Source organism: Colius striatus, chromosome 7 (genome assembly GCF_028858725.1).
Source record: "Colius striatus isolate bColStr4 chromosome 7, bColStr4.1.hap1, whole genome shotgun sequence".
In the NCBI taxonomy this organism is placed as follows: Eukaryota; Metazoa; Chordata; class Aves; order Coliiformes; family Coliidae; genus Colius; species Colius striatus.
The window spans coordinates 27522643-27545554 of record NC_084765.1 but is presented as its reverse complement, the minus strand read 5'-3'; the positions used below and the strand labels follow the sequence as shown (position 1 = coordinate 27545554).

General features: G+C 36.5%; 1 protein-coding gene across 3 annotated transcripts in view; it reads left to right on the top strand.

Annotated features, from left to right (window-relative positions):
- The window catches only part of VPS13C (vacuolar protein sorting 13 homolog C), a 97328-nt gene that overhangs the window by 49473 nt on the left and 24943 nt on the right, over positions 1–22912 (top strand). For all 3 annotated transcript variants that reach the window (XM_062000380.1, XM_062000381.1, XM_062000382.1), the window contains exons 42-64: positions 295–398; positions 865–1032; positions 1459–1763; positions 2169–2313; positions 3963–4119; positions 4393–4523; positions 5265–5434; positions 5956–6194; positions 7658–7887; positions 8641–8733; positions 9759–10124; positions 11415–11504; positions 11953–12108; positions 12790–13054; positions 13475–13635; positions 14134–14255; positions 14501–14795; positions 16170–16559; positions 17552–17656; positions 18410–18574; positions 18902–19030; positions 20406–20539; positions 20870–20996. In XM_062000380.1, the coding sequence (XP_061856364.1) occupies positions 295–398; positions 865–1032; positions 1459–1763; positions 2169–2313; positions 3963–4119; positions 4393–4523; positions 5265–5434; positions 5956–6194; positions 7658–7887; positions 8641–8733; positions 9759–10124; positions 11415–11504; positions 11953–12108; positions 12790–13054; positions 13475–13635; positions 14134–14255; positions 14501–14795; positions 16170–16559; positions 17552–17656; positions 18410–18574; positions 18902–19030; positions 20406–20539; positions 20870–20996 (4247 nt within the window). The remainder of the gene's footprint in view (positions 1–294; positions 399–864; positions 1033–1458; positions 1764–2168; positions 2314–3962; positions 4120–4392; positions 4524–5264; positions 5435–5955; positions 6195–7657; positions 7888–8640; positions 8734–9758; positions 10125–11414; positions 11505–11952; positions 12109–12789; positions 13055–13474; positions 13636–14133; positions 14256–14500; positions 14796–16169; positions 16560–17551; positions 17657–18409; positions 18575–18901; positions 19031–20405; positions 20540–20869; positions 20997–22912) is intronic.

The following is a 22912-nucleotide window of genomic DNA, read 5'->3' as shown; positions in this document are numbered from 1 at the left end:
AAGTTACTATGTTATAAATAACACCAGCTTCCTTTTTTTAATAGCCAGATCCTACCTAGTATTGGGAATTTTTACTCTATACTTAAAGTCAATTTATGTTGGTAAATTTGTCCTGTGTAGTAATGTCATGACCTGTCTTTGATGTTAGCATTAGTTGTTATGTAGTAGAATGATGGATTCTGAGCCATTCTTATTCTTTATATTCAATAGTAAATAATATTTCTTTTTAAAAAGTATTGACTTAATAAATGCTCTTTAATGAATTGCTGTCATCTTCCTTTTGTCTCAAATCAGGAATGGATGCATCTGTAGCTATGAAACCTAAAAAGATTAAAGTTTTCTCCAGACTTGAGGACATTGTAATTACAAATGTTGATCCAGAAACAATCCATAGAAAGGTGATGTGTTGTACAGATTGTAAACAAACAAAAAGACCTAGATCTTTAACTTATTTAATGACAACCCTGTAGTTGATTTGCTGTATTATATAATGCTAAGTAACATAAAATGTACCAAATATTAAGCAGAATTTCATTGGTTAATTTCATGTATCTCAGGCAAGCAAAATGTGCTTCCATTCAATATTTAATTCTTCTTAATCATGTTTACATTGATATCTTTAATTTGGACTAGCATAGGTTAAACATAAAAGCAACTATAGATAACGAAATAAGAAGAGATACACCATAAAATAGTTGATTCAGTTTCCTTTTTTACCTGGCACGTGTATCACAGAATCACATGTCCAAGTATGGCTGATCCATATCAGTTGCAGTTGGTCTTTTGGTAGAAGTGTTTCTTAAGGAATAGTTGTTTCACATGTTGTTGCCTGGGAGTATTGATGCTATGGATTCAATCTTCTAGGCTGTCTCCATAATGGGAGATGAAGTATTCAGATTTCACATGTCACTTTATCCAGATGCTACTGCAGGAGAGGCCTACACTGATATGTCAAGGGTTGATGGTAAAATGTCTCTGAAAGTGGGCTGCATCCAAATAGTTTACCTACATAAGTTCTTTATGTCTCTCTTGGTAAGACATTAGTTTCATTTCTTTACTTGATATTTTTTAATAAAACAAAATGTAGTCAACTCTTTGTGACCTGTACTTTGTGTTGAGCTAGTGTACAGGCATATAGAAGTATTTTGCTGAAGAAATGTCACTTAGTTGTACTGTTTTATAGAAGAATGACAAATAAGGAGAAAGAATGACAAAGCAATTACTGAATTCAGTGATAGCTTTAATAATATCCTAAAAATTAAATAGGTAAGCAGTGCTTAGCTTGTGTATAGTTTTAACCTTTTTCTTCATTGAAACTTGCATGATTGAATTAGAGGTTTCATACTTCTGCATCAGATGTCCTATTTTTCTTAAACTTACCTTTTGCCTAGTGCTTACTTTTTTTGGTGGGGCTTATTTGCTTTTATAAAACTTACTTTTTTTGCTACCTGTCACTAGAACTTCCTAAACAATTTCCAAGCGGCGCAAGAAGCCCTGACTGCGGTCACTGTGCAAGCAGCAGAAAAGGCTGCTTCCAGCATGAAAGACTTCGCTAAAAAGAGCTTCCGCCTCTTAATGGATGTCAACTTGAAAGCTCCAGTTATAGTTGTTCCTGAATCTTCAACTTCATATAATGCTTTGGTAGCTGATCTTGGCTTAATCAGAGTTCAGAATGAATTCAAGCTGGCATCTTCAGATGAATCTTCTCTTCCGCCAGTCATTGACAATATGGATGTGCAGCTAACTCATTTGAAATTATCAAGGTATACATGGAGGGTTTTTTTGAGGTGAAAACTGTTTGTAACTTAAACAGGTCCATGTTCTGTATGCAGCATTGTTCTGTTATTTCAAGACGATAAGTGATGAAAACATACTAAAACCAGACAACTCTCCCTCCACCTAAGTTTTGGAGTGCTTTTAGGTAGATACTCCTGCCTACAATCTCTAAAATTTCTTGGAAAGAAAGGAATGATAGGACAGTGACTGAGTTCATCTTAAGTGCATACCTGAATCTGAGTTCATCTTAAGTGCATTAACTGAATGTGAGCACATGTTATTACTTATTTAAAAATAACTATACCCATAATTCTGCTAGATTTTTATGATATTATTTGTGGTTCTGCAACTACTAAATATGTTTCTTCTGCTACTTCCACTGTCTTCTGTAGGTGCATTATATCCACAGATTCTCAACCAGATTCTGAAATTCTGCATCCTGTGAGTTTAACTTTACTGGTCCAGAGAAATTTAGCAGCAACTTGGTATCATAAAACCCCAACAATTGCTATCAAAGGAGACCTAAAACCAATGCAGGTAATATCATAGCAAATCAGATCTGCATCAAAAGTTACATATATTCTCAGTATAGAACTTAGCCTAATTAGGGAGCTTGTAAACTCATTGCAATTTATATTCTTTACAGAATGTTAAAAGACTTCTATCTTGACTGTCTGGGTTATAGGTCTGTTATAGTTTTGATATCATATAAGGAATAGTTTTGATATCATATAAGGAAGGACTTTGATGTAGCTGCATGCAAATGGAATAAAACCTATTTTTATTTTTCTGGGGTTCTGTTGAATCAACAGTCAGTGAAGTCATTGAGGTTAGCTGTTAGCATTTAAAATCTAGATCAAACATTCAGAATTCTTTAATCTCTAATATTTAGGTTATTTGAGTTGTTTGGTAGATTTATTAGAAATGAAAAGGGTAGATGTGGATCTCTAAGATCCTACAGTTCAAAATGATTAGAGGTGTATTTGCAGAGGGAAGGCTTTACTTTATATTTTCCTACATTAACCATATAGTTTAAAGTGGGTAAAAATGGACCGGGGGGCCTTTTAGTTGTTTGCGAGCCCTATTTAATTGCTGTGTCTATGCTGTGACCAAATGTAGTATAGTGAAGCACAGAGAATAAGGTATTGAAGGAGTAGCAACAAAAAATAAAAGTAAAAAAAAATTCTAACAATATGTACTATAGGCTAAGTGACTGCATTTTTTCACTTACTACTGCTTATTTTTTTCATAGTCACGTTTCATGATTCAGATTCATTAACGCTTTAAAGGTCTACTAAATGACAGGTGCTTTAGCATACATGATGTCTGTCTTGGCTTTAATGTTACCTTGTTATGTTTCTGGATTATGGAATTGTTAAGGAGTGCTTAGGATCATCAGTTGAGTACTGTGTCCAGTTCTGGGCTCCTCAGCTCAAGAGAGACAGGGAAGTGCTGGAGAGAGTCCAGCACAGGGCCACCAAGATGATCAGGGGACTGGAGCATCTTTCATATGAGGAAAGGCTGCGGGAACAGGGGCTGTTTAGTCTGGAGAAGAGGAGATTGAGGGGACATCTTATTCACATTTATAAATATCTAAATGGTGGGTGTCAGGAAGTTGGGACATCCCTTTTTTCTATGGTAGATAGTAACAGGACAAGGGGTGACGGGATGAAGCTGGAACACAAAAAGTTCCACTTAAATGTAAGAAAAACCTATTTCACTGTGAGGGTGAGGAAGCCCTGGCACAGGCTGCCCAGAGTGGTTGTGGAGTCTCCTTCCTTGGAGGTCTTCAAGACCCACCTGGACATGTTCCTACGTGACCTGATCTAGGTGAACCTGCTTGTGCAGAGGATTGGACTAGATGATCTCTAAAGGTCCCTTCCAACCCCTACTATTCTATGATTCTATGATCAGTTACTGTTAGTTTTAGTTGCTGAAGAACCTTTTCAAGACTGGAAAGTGTTTATCATGCTGAGTGTCAGTTCTTGTTGCAAGTCCTCTTCTTAAGGAGCAACAAATGATAATTTTAAAAAAACAGGCAAATTACTTAGGGTGTTTTGTCCAGGATCATTTTGACTAGACAGCTTGTTTATGGTGGAAGCAGCATATTGTTTCTTCTCAACATTTGCCTACTGTGTTGGAAATACTGTCACCAAAAATGAAGTTGTGGGTTTGTCACTTTACAGATTGCGCTTAGTGAAGATGATCTAACTGTTGTCATGAAAATTTTACTTGAAAACCTTGGAGGGGCTTCTACCCAGGCAAATGCTGTGCAAGTGAACATTGAAGATTTGCAGATACTTAAAAAAGGGAAAGCTCCAAATGAATCTGATCTCTGTGAGGGTATGTTCAATTCAAAAGGTGCAAGTATTTAGGTGGCGGGCAATTTGCAAATTCAAACATAATATTTGTCTGAAACACTTAAATGTGCATAAATTAATTCTGTTTCTTAAAGTACTTTTCCTTAATTGTTTGTTGTGTACCTGAAAATTACAAGTAAGAACATATGCACGTACATGGACTGTTTTGTAGAGTGTTTTTTCTGATTCATCAGTTTGTCAACCCCAAGGCCAGTATTCTAAAGAAATGTAAAAAATATTTTCTTTTCACTGACAGAGCCTCTTCTTGCTTTTGGACAAAAAAGTGTTTCTACAGTTGAGTCTTCTGCAGAATGTTATTCAACGCTTAAATTTGACTTTAACTTTGAGTCACTTTCAGTAACTCTCTACAATAGTGATATGAATCAGGTTTGTGATAAAGCTTTTACCATACAGATGGGGTGGGCAAATCAAGCTTCTCACATGGACAGAACTCAGGATAGTAAAAGAGTTTTGTTAGTTGTCTTGGCTTTGTAATGCTTGTCTTACTGAGCTTATGCAGTTCATCCTGAAACTTTGAGGTCTTATGGGCAGAGAATGTACTTAGTTTGAAGGATGTAAGTGCATTTCTAGAAATCACACTCACACAAAAGTAATAAACTAACCAACCAAAACTACCTAGCATTTAGTTTGGCCATTCAAGCCTTGATTCCAGTTATGCAAATAAAAATGAAAACTTGAAAAGCAGGAATTGATAGCCTAGGTGATGCTAGTTCTGTGCATGATGTAGGCAGATCCAAGGTGTATATGGCTGATGCTTCTCTCATATATTCCTGAGTTGTAAGCAGTAGTGAACAGAAGTGAAAGATCTACAACATTAACTTGTTCCTGTGACTTATTCCACTTATTGCTGAGGTGCTGGTAGTAAATGAGTTAGTATAATGGGAGTGGAAGGATCCTCTGGTAGGAGGTTCAGAGTTCAGATCTTGTTCTGAACAACTTTTCTGTTTGCTCAGTGTTTTTATTGGACTAATTGGTGTGATTGAAAGACTGATAACAGCAACAGGCTAATGAGATCCTTCAAGTCGTGGATCAAAATGTGTGTGGCTAGCAGCAAGGGAAACATGTATTACTTTGTGATAACTAGTCTTGCTATGTCTCATTATGCAGAAGTCTCTGCTTTCGCTGCATACTGACAAGTTACGCCTTGGTGAGCTCCGGCTGCATCTTATGGCATCATCAGGGAATATGCTTTCAGATGGCTCAATGGATATTAATATTAAACTCAAGGCATGTACCCTGGATGATCTCAGAGAAGGCATTCAGAATGTGACTGCAAGGTAAGTTTGAGTGCATCAGAAATGAAAGAAAATCTGTACAACTTCTGAGAACATCTACTTCTTGTTCTATACTTTGCTTTACATGAGAATTGATAAAACTTAGTGGTACTATCAATTGTTGCCTGTTAGACTGTGCACTAAAGCGGTGGATGATGTGTTTTTAATAATGTTAAGCAAGTTTCTTCATTTATGTGTTGGTTTCACAGGTTATCCAAAGCAAAGCAAAAAAAATACATGTGAGACTTGAGTCTACCAGCCTCAATGCGCTGAAATTTTAGTCGGATTGTTACATGCTACATATGTATTTCCAAAAATATAGCGCACAAGTTTTAAGTTGAAACTATTCTTCTGTTAGAGAAGTCTATATCTTCTTATTTCTAGAGGAAACAGTGATTACTTATGTTGTAATTCTTCTTTATAAATACATGGGGAGAAAAAATGGCAATACTTAGATGTCCTCATTTCTATAGATCTATTTGTTCATGATTTTGGAAATATTTATTATTAAACTTGTTTTCCAGAATGATAGACAAGAAAGATGACACAAATGACAGTTTTATGATAGATATAAGCTACAAGCAGGATAAAAATGGAAGTGAAGTTGTTACTGTCCTTGACAAGCTATATGTGTGTGCCAGTGTGGAGTTTTTGTTGACGGTAGCAGATTTTTTCCTTAACTCGATGCCAGCAACCTCAACTGAAAGATCTGCACAATTCCAATTAAAGCATGTTGCTTCTGGGAAATCCAAGCCAGAAACAGGTCTGTAAAACTGATTTCCACTCCCCTCCTTTACACACTGCTTACTGAAAATAAGTAATTAAGTTGCTCTCAGACTTAAGAAATTAATTTATTCTTCGCAATATGTAAGTTGGCTATTGATACTATGGATTGTGGTAAGCAGCAGTAGTTGTAAAACTGCTCTGCTAAGTAATGGAGTTGTGCTCTCCAGCCAAGCAAGACATTGAAAATCGCTCCTGCTAAACAGGATTTTTATCCATGTAATGTCAAAAAAGAAGCATCTTCAGGGTAAAAAATGCCGTGTAGATAGTAGTTAAGGAAGTAAAAAGAACAGCCTGTTCTTCAAAGGTGATTGACAAAGAATGTCTTACCCTTACTTTAGGAGTTGTGTGTTTTTAAACTGTAGGTTATAATTTCAGTTCAGTTATGGAAAGCCAAGTTTTTGGTGAACAGCTTTCTTGGTTTTGGTTGAAGGCAGAAGGTAATCCCATGATGACACAAGGGTGAAAAAGACCACTTATGAAGTGTTCTGTTTCTTTTAGATGATTGCTAGGCTTGCCTGGGTTGCAGTCAGATCTGATTTGTGGGTTGTATTGCATATCTGGTTTCCTTCAGCCCTCCCTTTCTTTTGGGGAATTTACCAGAGTGCTAGGAGTGAGCCTTAGGTTTTATGAATTGCCCTGGCGATGTCAGCAATTCACTTTATTTCCTTTTCCTGTGTTGGAGATAAGCACAAATCATGTGGTGAGTGAGGGATAGTACACAATCCAGAAAAATGACACTTGCAGAAACTACTCAAGTCGTCCCAGAAGTGTTGTTGGCAGCAACACAATACCTAGCTTTTCTTTATTCTTTTTTCCTGTAGTGAACCAGGCCTCATTTTGACACCTATCCCATTGCATAGGTGTGATGTTCTGGTATTTCCAGCAAGTGTTAGGTGCAAATGATCCGTATGATAAGTCCTAGTGTGCAAGAGGGTCACACCTCACTCTACGGCCTATTATTGGGAATCAAAATGTCTTCATCCATCAATATGATAGAGAATCTTGCATTTAGTTGAAATAAATATACCATTCTCTCCTTCTGTTTGGAGACTGAGTGAATATTCAGACAACAAATTGTGGATTGCTAATTTAGTTTCAATTAGTAAATCTTTAACCAAGTTACAGAAGATAACTGTTTCCAATTTAACTTTGTAGAGCCAGTGCTTAGGTTGACCGCAGTGTATAGAGCTAAAACAGTCTTGTTAAAATATGGTAACAAACTTTTTGTTTTTTGAAACAAAACTTCTGAAAAGTTTGCAGCTGATGTCTGGACACTGTGATATTCAATTTCAGCAAAGTAGCCTTGTAAAAATGGAAACACTATTTGTTACATTTGTACCTCTAAAATTTCATAGCAATTTTTATGCATGTTGAGGTATTATGTACATAATAATGCTTTCAAATCATTTATATTCAAGGGACTTGTACTTGCTTTCACAGAAATGTCTGTACGGCCAAATATGACAGTAAAAGCTGTGATCATGGATCCAGAAATTGTATTTGTTGCTAATTTGACCAATGCTGATGCCCCTGCCTTAAAAGTTTCCTTCCAATGTGACTTTTCTCTGACATCTGGAAAGCTTGCACAGAGGATGACAGCTCAAGTGAATGGCTTCAAAGTGTTGGCCTGTGCCTTTCTCAAAGAAAAACAAGACAAGAATGTTACTACAGTAAGAAAACTTGGGGTTTTTTTTGTAATAAAAAAAATAATGAGAACTGTTGACAGACATGTCCTCCAGTTAGCATATCCATAGCACTTGGAAAATTCACTTTTCCTATCATTATCCTGGTGATAAGGAAGAGACTGCGCACCTGTGCCATTTAAAGGTGAATCTTTTACCAGTAGGTGCAACGCTTCATCATGTAAAGCTCTGTCTAAAACCTGTGTAGTTCATTTGTAAATTAAAGTTTCTTAGTGAAGAAATTGTGTGAGGGGTTTTGAAGTCTAAGATTACCTTTCTGCAACTTGATTTACTGCCTGACAGTTTGCTTGTTGCAGTAGAGTATGCTGAGCAGCATATTTTCTGGAACTTCGTTTACCCACTCCTGGCAGAAAGCATTGAACCAACAAAGGTGGCTTGTGTGATTCATCTTACACATGGTATCTTTCCTTATGTGTTTAATTTTCTTAAAGCTTCAGTAGTGCTTTGACTATACCATCAGTGTATCTGTGTGTTCAGTTTTTTATACTATCTCTTTTTTAAGCCTTATGTCAAAAGTTTTTATTTCACTTACTCTTAACCTTCCAGTACAAAATTGCTTTGGAATGAAGCACTGTAAGTCTCTGGAAGAAATGCTGTTACTCTGAACATGTTCTTATTTTATGAAATCAGCATCCCTTTGGCCTATGGGATTTACAAGATCCTATGAAAAGATTAGATTGTGTGAGTTACGTGAATAATCAAACTATGTTTTCCACTCAGGTGTTACGACCATGTTCTTTGGTCATGGAAAATATGATGCATGTCTCAGGGTTACAAACTGTGGTGGTAACCATAGAAGAACTTACTATAAAGGTAAGATTATTGAACATGTTTTTGGAAGAACAGGTGTGTTTTAGACCCGTGTATTGCTCTTCACAGTTTCCTCTTTCCCCATATGTTTAATTGCGGAAATAGACCTTGATCCATTTCAGATCTGCTTTGCTGGAAAAATTTGTCATGTGTTGGTTGCTTTGGCAATCTGTTGACAAAAATAGGACTAATTGAAATAATTAAAATACTATAATTCCTCCAACAATTTATTCCGTATTTATGAAACAATCCTTCCCCCTTCTGCCACCACCACTATTTTTCTCTTCAGAGAGACTAATAGGCAGGAGCACACACAAGTGCATGTATATTTAAGGCTGTTACCATGATTTCCAGAATGATATACCATGTGAAATACCTTGTTGTTCATAGGTAAATTAGTAATTGTGTCTATAGTTAAGATTTTTCCGAATGTAAGTTGCTAATTGTCCTCAAGAAAGTTCATGAATTTGCATTTCTGATCTGAAACAGCTTGTCAGCGGTGGAGTCTTAAACTGTAAGCAATTGTACATTGACCCTAAAGCAAAAAGCTTTTGACAGATGTACTGTACTGCTAATTTCAATTAGTAGGTTAGATGTAGATAGCTCTGCAAACATACTTTTTTGAACACCTTAAAGATCTGAAAATAAATGGGTTTTTTATGTTGTATGTATGTAAAATGTATGTTTTACAATATAGTACAGAAAAGATTGATATTAATTGCTGTTAGGGGAGTACCATGTATCAGTAAAAGTGAAATTCCAATCTGAGAATTTTTTTCTTTGAGTCTGTGGGGTTGTGAGAGAGGCATTGGGAAAGTTTGTAGGAAAGCGAAATAAGAGGAGATCCACAAATGGATTCTGTATCTTTGTCTTGGAATTCAAGTTGCATCTCCTCTAGGGGCATTTAATACTTTGTACCTGTATGAAGAACTAAGAGTTATTTACCTTTTCCATTTATCATATATTTTGTATGTTAATCAGTTTTAAAATATTTTGAGCTATAAAGGTTTCATTTTTCTTTGTTCAAGATTTCTCCAATAATTCTGAATACTGTGATGACCATTATGGCTGCTGTAAAACCCAAAACAGCAGAGGAGGATTCTAAAGGAGCAACTGAAGTTTCTGAGAATTTGTGGCAAGTGAAGCCTGTAGACGAGTGTAATGCTTGGTTTCTTGGTGTTGATATAGCCACAGAAGCAACAGAAACTTTTAAAGACCGTGAACATGTTCTGAAACAAGAGAAATTCGACGTTGTAGTGAAGTCGGTTCAGATCACCTTAGAATGTGGTCTGGGACATCGTACTGTCCCTTTATTGTTAGTAGAATCTATGTTTTCAGGTGTCCTTAAAAACTGGTCTTCGCTGATGGAGCTCACTGCTGATATGTCACTGGAGGTATGTAGAATCAAGTTGTCAGCAGTTTAAGACACTTCTGCACATTTTGTGACACTCAAGTAACTTCAGATACTCTTTATATGTGCTAAATTAATAATAGATTTAAATTATAATGCTGTTAGGAGTTCTTTAGTAGTCAGGCAAAGATGATATGCATCTTTGTATGCAACACAAAGCATAATGTGTTTTTTAGAGAAACTGAAATCAGTAGGTTTTAATGGCAATTGCTACTGTGGAATAATCCAGTCTTCTCTATTTCTCTAGTATTTTTTTGCCTATTCACTTTTTGCTGCATGAACAATGAGTTTGGGTTAGTTGAATATTCATATTTAACTCTTATTGCCCACCTTTTTTTATTTGTCTAGCATTGTGTTTATTGGTAAGACAGAAGTTACACTATTTCCTCAGAATCTTCTCTGCGTCCTGGATTGCAATCACACCATATTAATTTTGCCAGCTATTACAGCTCTTTTCCTCAAGATATGGTAAATTCTAAGATGGAGTAAATCTCTTACAGTGGCAGCATGTTAAAATTTCATCCGACCAAATGTGCAGCTACTCTGTCCAATAGGTTAATTACATCTCAGTTATATTTTGTCTTTTTACCAAAGCCTCGTACTACATTCCATACTGGATATTCAAGTAGCCTCTTTTCATTGCTAGATATGTGTATCATATGAATATGAAATATGAATTTTCATATGAATATGAAAGATGCATGCCTAATCATATACAGCTGTGGAAGGCACTGTGGTTCCAGAAGGGGAGAAGAATGAGGAAGGTAGCTCAGAGTGAATGTCCAGAACTATTTGGTCCACAACTTCTGTTCAGATTTGCAGTGGCTGAAGGCAAGTGAAAACTTGTGGTTTAGCTAGGAGTGAGATTAATTGTTCTGGTGGGTGAAATTTAGACTAAAATTGACTCAAACTAATTATTATTTCGTAGGACAGTAAAGTACTTGAGACACTGAAGTTTCTGATATCAAAGTCATTCTCTCAAACAGGATAGGAGAAGACGGAGATCACATTGTATTAAGCAAAGGTGTTAAAAAGATAGGCAGTTATCAGACTGTCTGGTTACTCTAAAGCAAGCCAAGTGTATTTGAAGATGTATGGTATATTACACTTCTCTATTAATTTTTTATGCCATTAAAAGTTAATGCTAAACCTCTAAAATGTGAAATGAAGATTGATTCTTTTCCTATTTAACGTTTTTTTATGCTAAATGCTATTGGAAGGCACTCAGTTCTTTATTTTTAGATACTTTATTTGATTTTGATTCTTTATTTAGGTACATTATTACAATGAAACCTATGCAGTGTGGGAACCTCTTATTGAACGAGTTGCAGGAGGAAAAAAGCAATGGAGTTTGAAGCTGGAAGTATGTAAACATATTTGAAACTATGTGAGATAGTTGAGTAGACAGCTATTTCTTATGTTAAACTTTTAACAGAACAGTGACCTTTTGAATGCTGTTGCTTTGCAGTTTCACCTTTAAAAAAAAAAATCAGTCCTTAGACATATTAAAGCCTTTCGGAATAATGTTAATTATCCAGTGCATGGGCAAAAACTCCGTGTATGTAGAGGGAAGAAAATAACTAGCTTGGCTTCAGTATTGGTATAAACTTGCTGTGTTTGTGTATGATGTCTGAGATTGACAAAGTAAAGCAGGTTTTTCCTTCCCTTGGTGAAATTGTCAAGTGTACCAAGGTCAAGTTTTCCCGTTTAAAATAGAAGCAATCTATTATAATTATATAATTATATAATTATAATATATATATTATATTTTATATATAATTTATAATTGCCTAATGAAAGTTTTGTTTTAGATGAAGACTAACCCTGTCCAAGAGAGAAGTTTGATGCCTGGGGATGATTTCATTGTTCTTCCTGAGCCACAAACTGCAGTTAACATCTCTTCGAAGGATACGATGAATATAACAATATCCAAATGCTGTCTTGCTGTTTTCAGTAATTTAGCCAAGGTAATCCTGATGTGCATAGGGTGCCAAATTACGTGGTTCTGTAGGAAGTTCAACTTTTGTTTTTTTTTTTTTCTTAGATGTTTCTATGCTGCCATAGAGATTTTTTTTTTTTTGCAGCTCTAACAAATATTATCTAGCAGGGCTGAGGAGTTTTACTGTGATTAATCCTTTATGTTTAAGAAAAAGGTGATGCTAGCTTCTGAAAGAAGCTATTTCTGTGTCAGAAGAACAAATGTGCTTATACAGGACTTCAGGAACAGCCCTCCAAGCAGAGTGAATGAAAGTAAAACTCCAATGAACAGCTATTTCCTACAGTCCTTTTTCTGAAATAGTAAAAGAGAAATGTACTTCTCTTCCATTAACAACTTCTTTTCTCCTAATAAAATACTAAGAAAATTGTGCATTTTATGATTTGCCTTTAAACTGTAGAGGTAGAATGTCCAGTGTGTTAAAAATATGAATGCTTATTGTAGCATCAACATTTGCTGTAGTTTGCAGAATAATGACATTTGCTACAAGTAACCTTTACTTCCCTGAAATACTACTATACAAAGCATAGATGAGGCTATGATTTTTGGGGGTTTTTTTTTGAAAACAATAGCTGCTAAAAACTGTCTTTTAAAGCCTTTATGTATTTGTGGCTATTTGTGTGATTTATTATATATCTGTTGTTCATTACAGGCATTTTCAGAGGGGACTGCATCCACATTTGACTATTCCTTTAAAGAGACAGCACCTTTCATAGTGAAAAATGCCCTCGGTGTCCCTCTCAAAGTGTTTCCTAGCTCCAGTTTCCGGATAGTTGGTTCTGTAGAAAAAGAAAACATCAATGATGTAGAAATTGGTCAGAACATGGAACTGGAATACTCTGTTTTTGAAGCACCCCAACGAGGAAAGTTATCTGCATTGTACCGACAAGAAAGTTCCGTCTTCTCTTTAAATTTAGGTAATATGCTACTGAATACTTAGTGTTATGACATGTTGAGAACAGGGAGATGGGGGAGTCAACATGGTTAGATTCAATGTGATTAAAAATTCAGGTGATGTACTCTATGTTAAAACTACTTTTCAATGCTGATGGCAGTTAAAAAGCGCCAAATACTGGACTTCTTAAAAAGATGTAAAATTCCTTCTCTCCAGTTTTTCCGAGAACAAAAAGTACAATATTTTTCTTTCCCCTTTGGAAGAAATGGTAGACATTCTAGTGGAGTCTTTGGTAGACCATCTTACAGATCTTGGTTATTTGGTTTGATCTTGGTTATTGCTGAGTTTAGAGAAGTTGAAATATTGTTCAAATAGAAAATGACCACGTGATTTGTTTTGTCTAAATAGGATTTTTTTTTTTTCTTGTATTTTTGTGGATTAGAACTTCAGGGATATGAAGAAGTGGTAAATATTCCCGTAGCCAAACCAGGTCGACGACTGTACAATGTAAGAAACGTTCCTGCTGATCGTTCAGACTCGATCATTGTACAGATAGATGCTACAGAAGGAAATAAGGTTATTGCTATACGATCTCCTCTGCAGGTAAAAAAAAAAAAAAACACCAAAGAAATAAAAGCTGTGCTCCTGTAGGAGTGACTTTCCTTTTCTTCCTTATTGAGCTCATCCTTTTTTAGAAAATTACTTCAAGGCAGGACATTAACTATTTAACTCTGTTTGCTACATGAATTTTTATCCATATTGTATATATATCTTCCTGAAAAATGGAAACTTTGGGGTTTGTTTTAGACTTTTGGCTTTCTGATATCCTCAACACGGAGGTTGGAATATGTACTTCTTACATGATGTAGCATTTTAAGCATTTTTTTCAATTCATGGACCTTGAAAGTATCATATTTTTCGCATGTGCTTACTTATTGTTCTCCTTCGAAGCTGTATTTCTGACTGATGGATAGAAATTTGTTTTCCAGAGAAATTTAATTAAGACTACTAATTTTGGTTTTCTTTGTTGTTCTTCATACTTTTTTCCTTCAGAAATTTATAACGTAGACATTTAATGAAAATTATACAATTTGATCCTAGATCAAGAACCATTTCTCAATCCCATTTATGATCTATAAACTGGCTAGAGACTCCAAGTCGCTGGAACCAATTGGTGTATCCAAGCCAGAAGAGGAATTTCATGTTCCGTTACATTCATACAGGTACATTCTTTTGGTTCTGTAGGACTAGTCTTTTTGAGACAGATGAACAAATACAGTATTAGTGTGGAAGCTGGAATTTGCACTTGGAACTCTTCCTGACTGGGCTAAAAACTCCAAATGCTGCCTTTATTAGGCAATTAGAGTGCTGCAAAAGCCCTTCAGAATGCTAGCAATTACTTTAAAGTGGATGAAGTTAGCTGTCAATGTAAAGCTGTTGCATACCATTACCTGTCTTCTTGCCATAGGTGTCATCTCTATGTTCGACCAACAGGAACATTAGAAGGTCAGTTTAAAGAGTCCACAACTTATATTGCCTGGAGAGAAGAGCTACATAGAAGCAATAAAGTAAAGTGCTTGTTACAGTGCCCAGCCACCGAGACAAATTACTTGCCTCTAGTCATCAGCTCAACAGCAGTACCTGATGAGCTGAGTTTTATTTCAGCTTATGGAGAGGAGTGGGATCCTGCTTACATTATCCACTTTTACCCTACACTGACTGTGAGGAATCTCTTACCATACTCCTTGAGATATTTACTTGAGGTAAGTTATTTTGTGGATTTATTTGTAAATCCTTTACTTGATTTTAAGTAGGACTATATTTACTTCAAAGCGGAATGTAAAGTGTAATGTTGTTTCTTGGATTTTCTGTTGTAAATGAGTGGATCAGTTGATTGATTCTCAGAGTTTTCGGGATTAATTGCACTTAATTTGGATGTACTTGGCTAATTCTCCTTAAATATGAATCCTATACTGGATTTGTCTTTGTTTTTTATATTCTGTTGGTGTTTTGCAAGATGTGTTTTATATAACGGGGAGAGACATAACAAAAAAGCATCTCAAATTTCCAGATCTCTTCTTCAATGTAGAAAACACAATTTTTCTCCATTCTGACACAGATTCTTTAATGAGGATGGTTGTGAGGTCTCCCTTGCACAAATTGGAAGATTTCTTTGTGGGATGCTGCACAGACTTTTTTGCTGTTCTTTCATTATTTTCAGTATCTGGTATATCTACATGAAAGCTGAGAGATTTTAGTAAATAGAAAAGGTGTGAGGATTTAGAGTTTTATTCCATTTTGTCTTATGTGCATAACTAGCTGTGGCTTTTGTTTATATCTTTCTTTTACTTCCGCCCAACACCCTAACGACACTCCTTCCTCTCTTCCTTACCTTCACTGTGCTCCAGTCACAGGATGTAAAGCAGAAGGCTGCTGCCATGATTGTGTAGCTAGGTACTAGTAATTCAAATCTGTTTTCTGAAGTCACTGTTCCTGTAGATATGCATGTGCTTGTTGTCACACCCATCAAACTAATCAAGCCTGCACACTATTCAACACAGGAAAATACACTATTTCTCAGTAAAAATTAAGAAAGCAGCTGTGGTAGGATTTTACTGCCTGAGGAAAGCTGTGCTGTCAAACAGTATGGCACAACTGCTGGCTTTTTGCCTTGGATGTTTTTTAATGAACAGTGAAAAGTCCTGACTGTAGCAGTCATCTGCAGCACAATTTAGTTCAGTGTTGCACCCCATATTGTAAGTATACAAATAAGAACCCATTGTCAAAATCAGTTGGAAGTCATAGAGAAGCGAGGGAACAGAGATGGGGGATACATTGGAACTTGTTTGCTTTCCTGAAATCCAGAGTTTAACAATCTTTACTGTCCTGCTAGAAACGTGCAATTGGTCTCAAATTGTTCAAATTGAAGTGGTTCAAGATTGGTACTTGTGGTACTGAGATATCTGAAACGTGCATCCTACAAGAGAAGAATAAAATATGTTTCAAATACCTGAAATTTATATATTAAAACTTTTTATTTTTAAAAAATATTAAAATGTATGTAATACTGATTTATATATTAGGAGATATATTCCATTATATTAATATGTGCATAAAAATTTTAAATTTTGCTCCAGGGAACAGCAGAAGCCCAGGAATTGACAGAAGGAAGCGCTGCAGATGTTCATCATTCAAGAATCAATGGAGAAATAATGGAGCTTGTGTTGATGAAATATCAAGGCAAAGACTGGCATGGGCACCTTAAAATTTTTGATGGGATGCCTGAATTTTTTTCTGTATGTTTCACATCACATTCTGCAGCAGTGATGACAGTCGATATTTCCATCCATACTAGGCGAATTGGAAGCCGTATGGTCTTGTCTGTGTTCAGTCCTTATTGGATAATCAACAAGACTTCCCGTGTTCTCCAGTATCAAGCTGAAGACACTCATGTTAAGCATCCAGCAGACTACAGAGATGTTGTTTTGTTCTCCTTTAAAAAGAAGAATATTTTTAGTAAAAACAAGGTATGCTTATTTTAGAAGATGGTTGTGGTGGTGGTTTAAATTCCTCCTCTGAGACAAAAGTCCATGTGCACATGTACACATTTTGTCTTGAGACCTGTTCATTGGTAGTATTTAGATATATTGGCTTTCGTTTGACTGCTGCTTTCTGCTTGTTAATTATACTTTTAGAAATAAATAGAAGCAAGTGCAGGTAGAGAAAGTCTATTGCAACTTCTCCCAAGTCTTGCACTGTACCCCATTGCCTAACTATTATCCTGGCCAGAAGCTGGCTAATGATACTGTTTTCTTGGGGAGATGAATTTATTGTAGATAGATAAGAATGTGGACTTCCTTTATAGTCAAAAGGAAGGCAGCTCTGAATCTTACTATGTAGGTCTTTTCCATTGAAAAAAGAGGAATCACAGAATTACATTTTGCTTAACTAGGTACTTCGACTTGTGAAATGCACAATGCTAATATTCTGTCCTATGTTAAACATACTTCTTTTGGTTTGACTTAATTTGACCATGCAAATACCCTATTAAAACTAAGTAGTAGTAGAGGATTTTTTTTTAGGTGGCCTTTCTTTGTTTTTACATATGTTTTCAACAGTAGTATGTATGTTTTCATATTTTCATATGATAGTTGAAGAAATGGTTGAAGTAGCAGTTTTGACAAAGTGTACCTTTGTTTTTCTTCCACTCTCTACAAGTTCATGAAGCACTGCAAAAGTGTTGCTCTTTTTCCCATCTGAGTGTAACTCTTCATGAACATAGGGATTGATGAGGACTCCTTTATTTTGCTAGTTTTTACTGTAATGTCTTTCCTAGAACTTGGGCACAGACTAATAAATCAAGAGTATGAATAGTGATACTTCATGCTTAAGCTTGTCTTAACTTTTAGAAGGTTTTAAAAGTACTTGTGTTATCTTCATACTGCTACATGTGACATGAACTAGACAATTAAAACAAATTTATTGAAGTTTTTGCTATGTTGGTCTTTTTTGTATGTAGATCCAGTTATGTATTTCAACTAGCAATTGGTCCAGTAGCTTTTCCCTTGATACCGTAGGAAGTTATGGATGTGTCAGGTGTTCAGCTAATAACATGGAATATCTGGTAAGATAGTTTTCTCTGTGTTGTGGAGCTTTCTTGGAGTACTTTTGGCTTGAGTTCTTTTTTTTCTTTAAGGCCTTTCTTTCACTACTTAAACTACTTTTAAATCATAGAAACATTTAACGTGTATGGTACTATCTTTTTATGCCCAAGAAATTGAGGTCTACATCTGATAACAAATAGTTTCACTGACAGAAGTTTCAGTGTAATTCATAAATATGTGGTTTATATAACAAATACGTAGTGCTAAGCTGTTTGAAAATACCATGGTGAACTCGCATAGTAGAGATAAAGAGTTCACATTAAAAATTCATAATTTTTGGCAAGCGTTTAGGTCTTCACTCAGCAGCCTTGTCTAAGACTACATTTCCACAACTAAGCAGAATAAAGAATACAATTGATAATAACCACAGATATGTGTGGAGATGTATTTTCATATATTCTTTACCTGATCTATGATGATATGATCATTTTAGATTGTCTTAACTTACTGTGGAGGGACTCCTGTTTTGCACACAAATGCTACAGCTACAGTATACTACTATCTCTTTCCTGTAGTGTTAATTTTCTTGCATGGTTCACTGTTTTTTACTGCATGCTGTTTGGATTTTTTTATTACAGATGTTCAGAACAAGACTGTTGTGTGCTAACTTTTGTAATTATAGTAATGTTGCCTTTTCTGTTTTTCCTTCCTGACTTCTCTAAAGCTTTTTGTTGATTTGTTGATTGTTTTCTCAAATTGTCCTTGTTCAACAGGTGGGAGTTAGCATCAAAATGAGCAGTTTTAACCTTACCAGGATAGTTACCTTCACTCCATTCTACACAATAGCCAACAAATCTTCTCTGGAACTAGAAGTTGGAGAAATTGGTCCTAATGGCTCTTTTCCAACTAATAAATGGAGTTATATCTTGAGTTCAGAGGTAATGTTTCAGATTTTTTCCTTTGGATATTGTGGACAAACAATTGGTCTCTAGCTGTCACTTCAGGAAAAAGAAGTTCTCTTCGAAGATCTCTCATTTCTGATGACATGATGTAGATACTTTGTGTCTCCTGACAACTTGAACTGCACGGGTTGCATTTGCTCTGGGTTAATCAAGTTCTTCAGTTTTTAGATAATTTACTAGATGTAGATGAGATGTTCATCAGTAGATACTGGAATAAGAACTAAAGCATTTGAAATAGTTTTAGTAACAAGACTGTTTTACTGTTGGCTTTGCTATATTGAACATATGTGAACTGTTTTACAGTGTCTTCCATTTTGGCCTGAAAACTCATCTGGTGAACTCTGTGTAAGAGTAGTTGGCTATGAAAAGTCATCCAAACCATTCCTGTTTAAAGCCCAGGATAATGGTACTCTGCTGAGGCTGGAAGAATTGGTGAGGATTGCTTTGTGTTGTCTGTTCTTAATACTCCAGTTTAGCATTATGCTATTGAACTTAGGAGAGCTTGTCTCCCCCAGATCATCAAGATAGAAACCTTGTGCCTTAAGATACTGGTGCACTGCACTTCAGTTCTGTTGCATAAAAAAGGTTGTGAATCAAGTTTGCAATTTTGTTTTCATGGCTATGTGAAACATTCAAGTTGATTTAGTTTTGACAAGCTTATAGGAAGCTAAACAGCTCTATTTACATGAAAAATGCTATACTAACCTTTAACATCTGTTCTTTTGCAGAGGACATTTCTTAGATGTCTCTGGTTTGTTTAAATAGTTGTCCTAAAGTAGAATGTATTTTTTGTTGATAAGCTAGGATGTGTTGGAGACACACTGTGCATTGCTAAAACAATTTTTGATTCGGTTAGTAGAATATTAATTATTTCAGAATTCACCCTAGCCTAGTATTAGGGAACGTGCATATAAATGTAGCATGTTCAGACAAGTCTTTGGAGATAATGCTTATTGTAATTAGTTGAAATAAGTGTCTGTGAGCATAATCTAGCTCTCCCAAGTTGGCTGAAGCAGTTGGAAAATATATTTTCAGAACAAGATGTCAGGAATGACCTGGTGTTCTGTTGATGCACTTAATTAGAATGAATTTTTTTTTCTTCACTATTCTAAGTTAGTAGATGGCTCAACTTTGCAAGAGAATCCTCTCTCCCTTATGTTGTGAGGTTTTACTAATACTGTGTAGAGTGCTAAACATGATTTCTCATATCCCTCCAAAGTGATCTGGAGAATCTCAGAGATGATCTTTCTCAAAGGTAGATGTGTTTCCTCCTACCTCTCCTCCAGACTGTACAGCATAGCAAAAATGTCAACTTGCTAAACAAGCATTTGAGAAAGCTACCTGAAAAGACTATCCAAAAGGGAAAGTGAAGATACCTGCTATGTATATTCCCATGTGAAAAATTGTGCTGTATATATCTAGGAAATATGTTGCAAATGTATTGCAAGAAAGCAGGATCTTGAAAGCCATTAGAAAAAAGATGATGATTTCTGTAGAGGTTTAATCAAAGGAGCTTTTCTGCTTAGTGATGTTTGTTAATAGGCTAAAAGTAATTCTTAACTGAAAAAATTATATTGGAATTATAACATTTTTAAATTAAATGATGTTTTTAGATGCTCCTGATGTCTGTCTGAAGTCAGTGACCAATATATTTGAGTTTACTGTTACTAGGTAATGTAGGTTGCCTTTGCTTTTTTCCATTTGTAAGAGTCTATTGAAAAACTGATCTGAAAATATCAATTTAGTCTGTTATAACTTAAATTTATGCACAGAACAAATACTGAACTTTGTTTAACTTTCTCTCCAGAATGGAGGCTTACTAGTAGATGTGAATGTTTCTGAGCATTCTACTCTCATAAGCTTCTCGGATTACCATGAGGGAGCTGCTCCAGCTCTTATTGTTAACCATACTTCGTGGGACTCACTCAGATATAAACAGAGGTATGTGAAAGAAACAATTCACTGTTAGTTGTTCAACCAGGGGGTATCCTTTGTGAGGAAAGTAGTTATCTTTTACCATTGTGGTACCTTGAAAAACGGAAAAATCCCTTTTCTTTATCCTGTTCTCTTAATGAAGCACTTTGTCTACTTTTAAACAGTCTTGGTAATTTGAGAAAGTGGGAGTCTAGATCTTAGTTCCAGCTATGACTGGACTTGCCTAGGCCCTTTGTGCCTCACCCCAGGAGACTGGAGAGGTACAGTATATAGCTTACAGCAGTTCAGTCAGTGGTCTTAATGCAGTCATTTTACACCTTTTCTTTTAAACTACAGTGGATTACAAGAGGAAATGGAGTTGAAACCAAGACAAGTATGTCTGTTTGCATGGACAGATCCGACTAAACCAAGAAAATTGACTTGGGGCTACTGCCAAAATTTTGGTGAACATGACTTACTTAAGGTAAATTTCAGAAGGGGAGAAATAAATAATGAGCCAATCTGTGGCTGTAACGTGATAAAACCTATTTGAGAGAAAGCTGCTTCTTGTAAGTTTGCATCTGTCTTGAATGCTAAGAGGCTTTTGGCCCTGCTCTCAAGTGGCACCATTTTAGATGCTCAGTCCTCCAATTATATAAACACAAACTCCAACCTGCATTTTCTACGTGATTTTCTTGGATATGAAAGCAGGGTAAAGTGTATGAGCTGTAGTTGTATAGTACAGAGGATGAATGATTCACCAGTTTTCTAGCAGCACTGAAGTTGGCTTAAGAAGTAGCCTAAAGATGGAGAAAACCCCTGACTTATTGTGACTGTGACTTCCTATGGGAAATACTTGCATGGAACATAAAGCTCTTGAGTTACTCACTAAGACCTCTTTCAGTGTATGTATGTGTGGTGGTTTAGCCTGGTGTCCACCAAGTCATAAAATCACTCCCACTCCCAAACAGGACAGCAGAGAGAGAGAAACACAACAAACGGCTTTTGAATTGACATAAGAACAGAGAGGTCACTCAGCAATTAGTGTCATGGGCAAAACAGACTCAACTTAGGGAAAAAATGGTTAATAAGAGCAGAGAGATGAGAAATAAAGCCATCTTAAAAACACCTCCGCCAGCCCTCCCTCTTCCCAGGGCTCCACTTCCTTCCCCCACAGTGGCGCAGGGGATGAGGGATGGGAGTTGTGGTCAGTGTACCGCTGCTGCTTCTCTGGGTGAGGCCTCCTCACACTTCCCACTGCTACACTGTGGGGTCCCTCCCATAGGACACAGTCCCTCACAAACTTCTCCAGTGTTGGTCCTTCCTATGGGCTGCAGCTCCTCACGAACTGCTCCAGCATGGGTCATCCACCAGAACAGTCCTTCAGGTACCGACTGCTCCTGTGTGAGTCCCTCACAGGGTCACAAGTCCTGACAGCAAACCTGCTCTGGCATGGGCTGTTCTCTACCCACATGCTCCCAGGTCCTGCCAGGAACTTGCTCCAGGATGAACTTCTTACAGAGTCACAGCCTCCTTCAGGCATCCACCTGCTCCAGCGTGGGGTCCTCCATGGGCTGCGAGTGGGTCTCTGCTTCCCGGTGGTCCTCCATGGACTGCAGGGGGACAACCTGCTTCACCATGGTCCTCACCACATATCACAGGGGAGCCTTTTCAGTGCCTAAGCATCCTCCTCCCCCTCCTTCTCCACTGACCTTGATGTCTGCAGAGATGTTTTCACATTTTACAACTGCACAACAACTTCTTCTTCTTCTCAAATATGTTATTCACAGAGGCATTACCTCCATCACTAGTTGGACAGGCCTGGGTCAAGTGCAGGATCCAGCTTAGAATTGACTGGCCCTAAACCTGTGAACTGCAGGGGAAGCTTCTGGCAACACTTTTTGTTTAAAGAAGCCACCCCTGTAGCCCCCCTGCTACCAAAAAACTTGTCCCAGGCAAAACCCCTACACTATGTAACTCACACAATATTAAAATAGGAAAATGTGTGAAGTGGGGGCAAAATAACAATGATCAAGATGGAACATGAGTAAGGAAAGAGGGAAACTATAACTAGAAGCAGAGGTAAATATAGGATAACCACTGGACAGATATTTTTATTAAAGAATGGGGAAACAAGCATTGCTGGAAGAAGATTTTTCTCACCTAAAATGTAGCCTAAACAAAGTCCTACGTGTTATTGTCTAAATAGCGGCCCTCACGCACTTTACTAAACTCTTCAGAGGCAGCTTGGTTTATCTGTTGACTGGGCACAGAGTTAAGGTAAGAATACAGAAAATATTAATTGCGAAAGTAGGGACAAGAAAGGAAGTTTGAGTTTCAGTGATATTGGGAATGAGTTTAGTTTCTCACAGTTGAACTCTGACCATAACCAGTTACAAC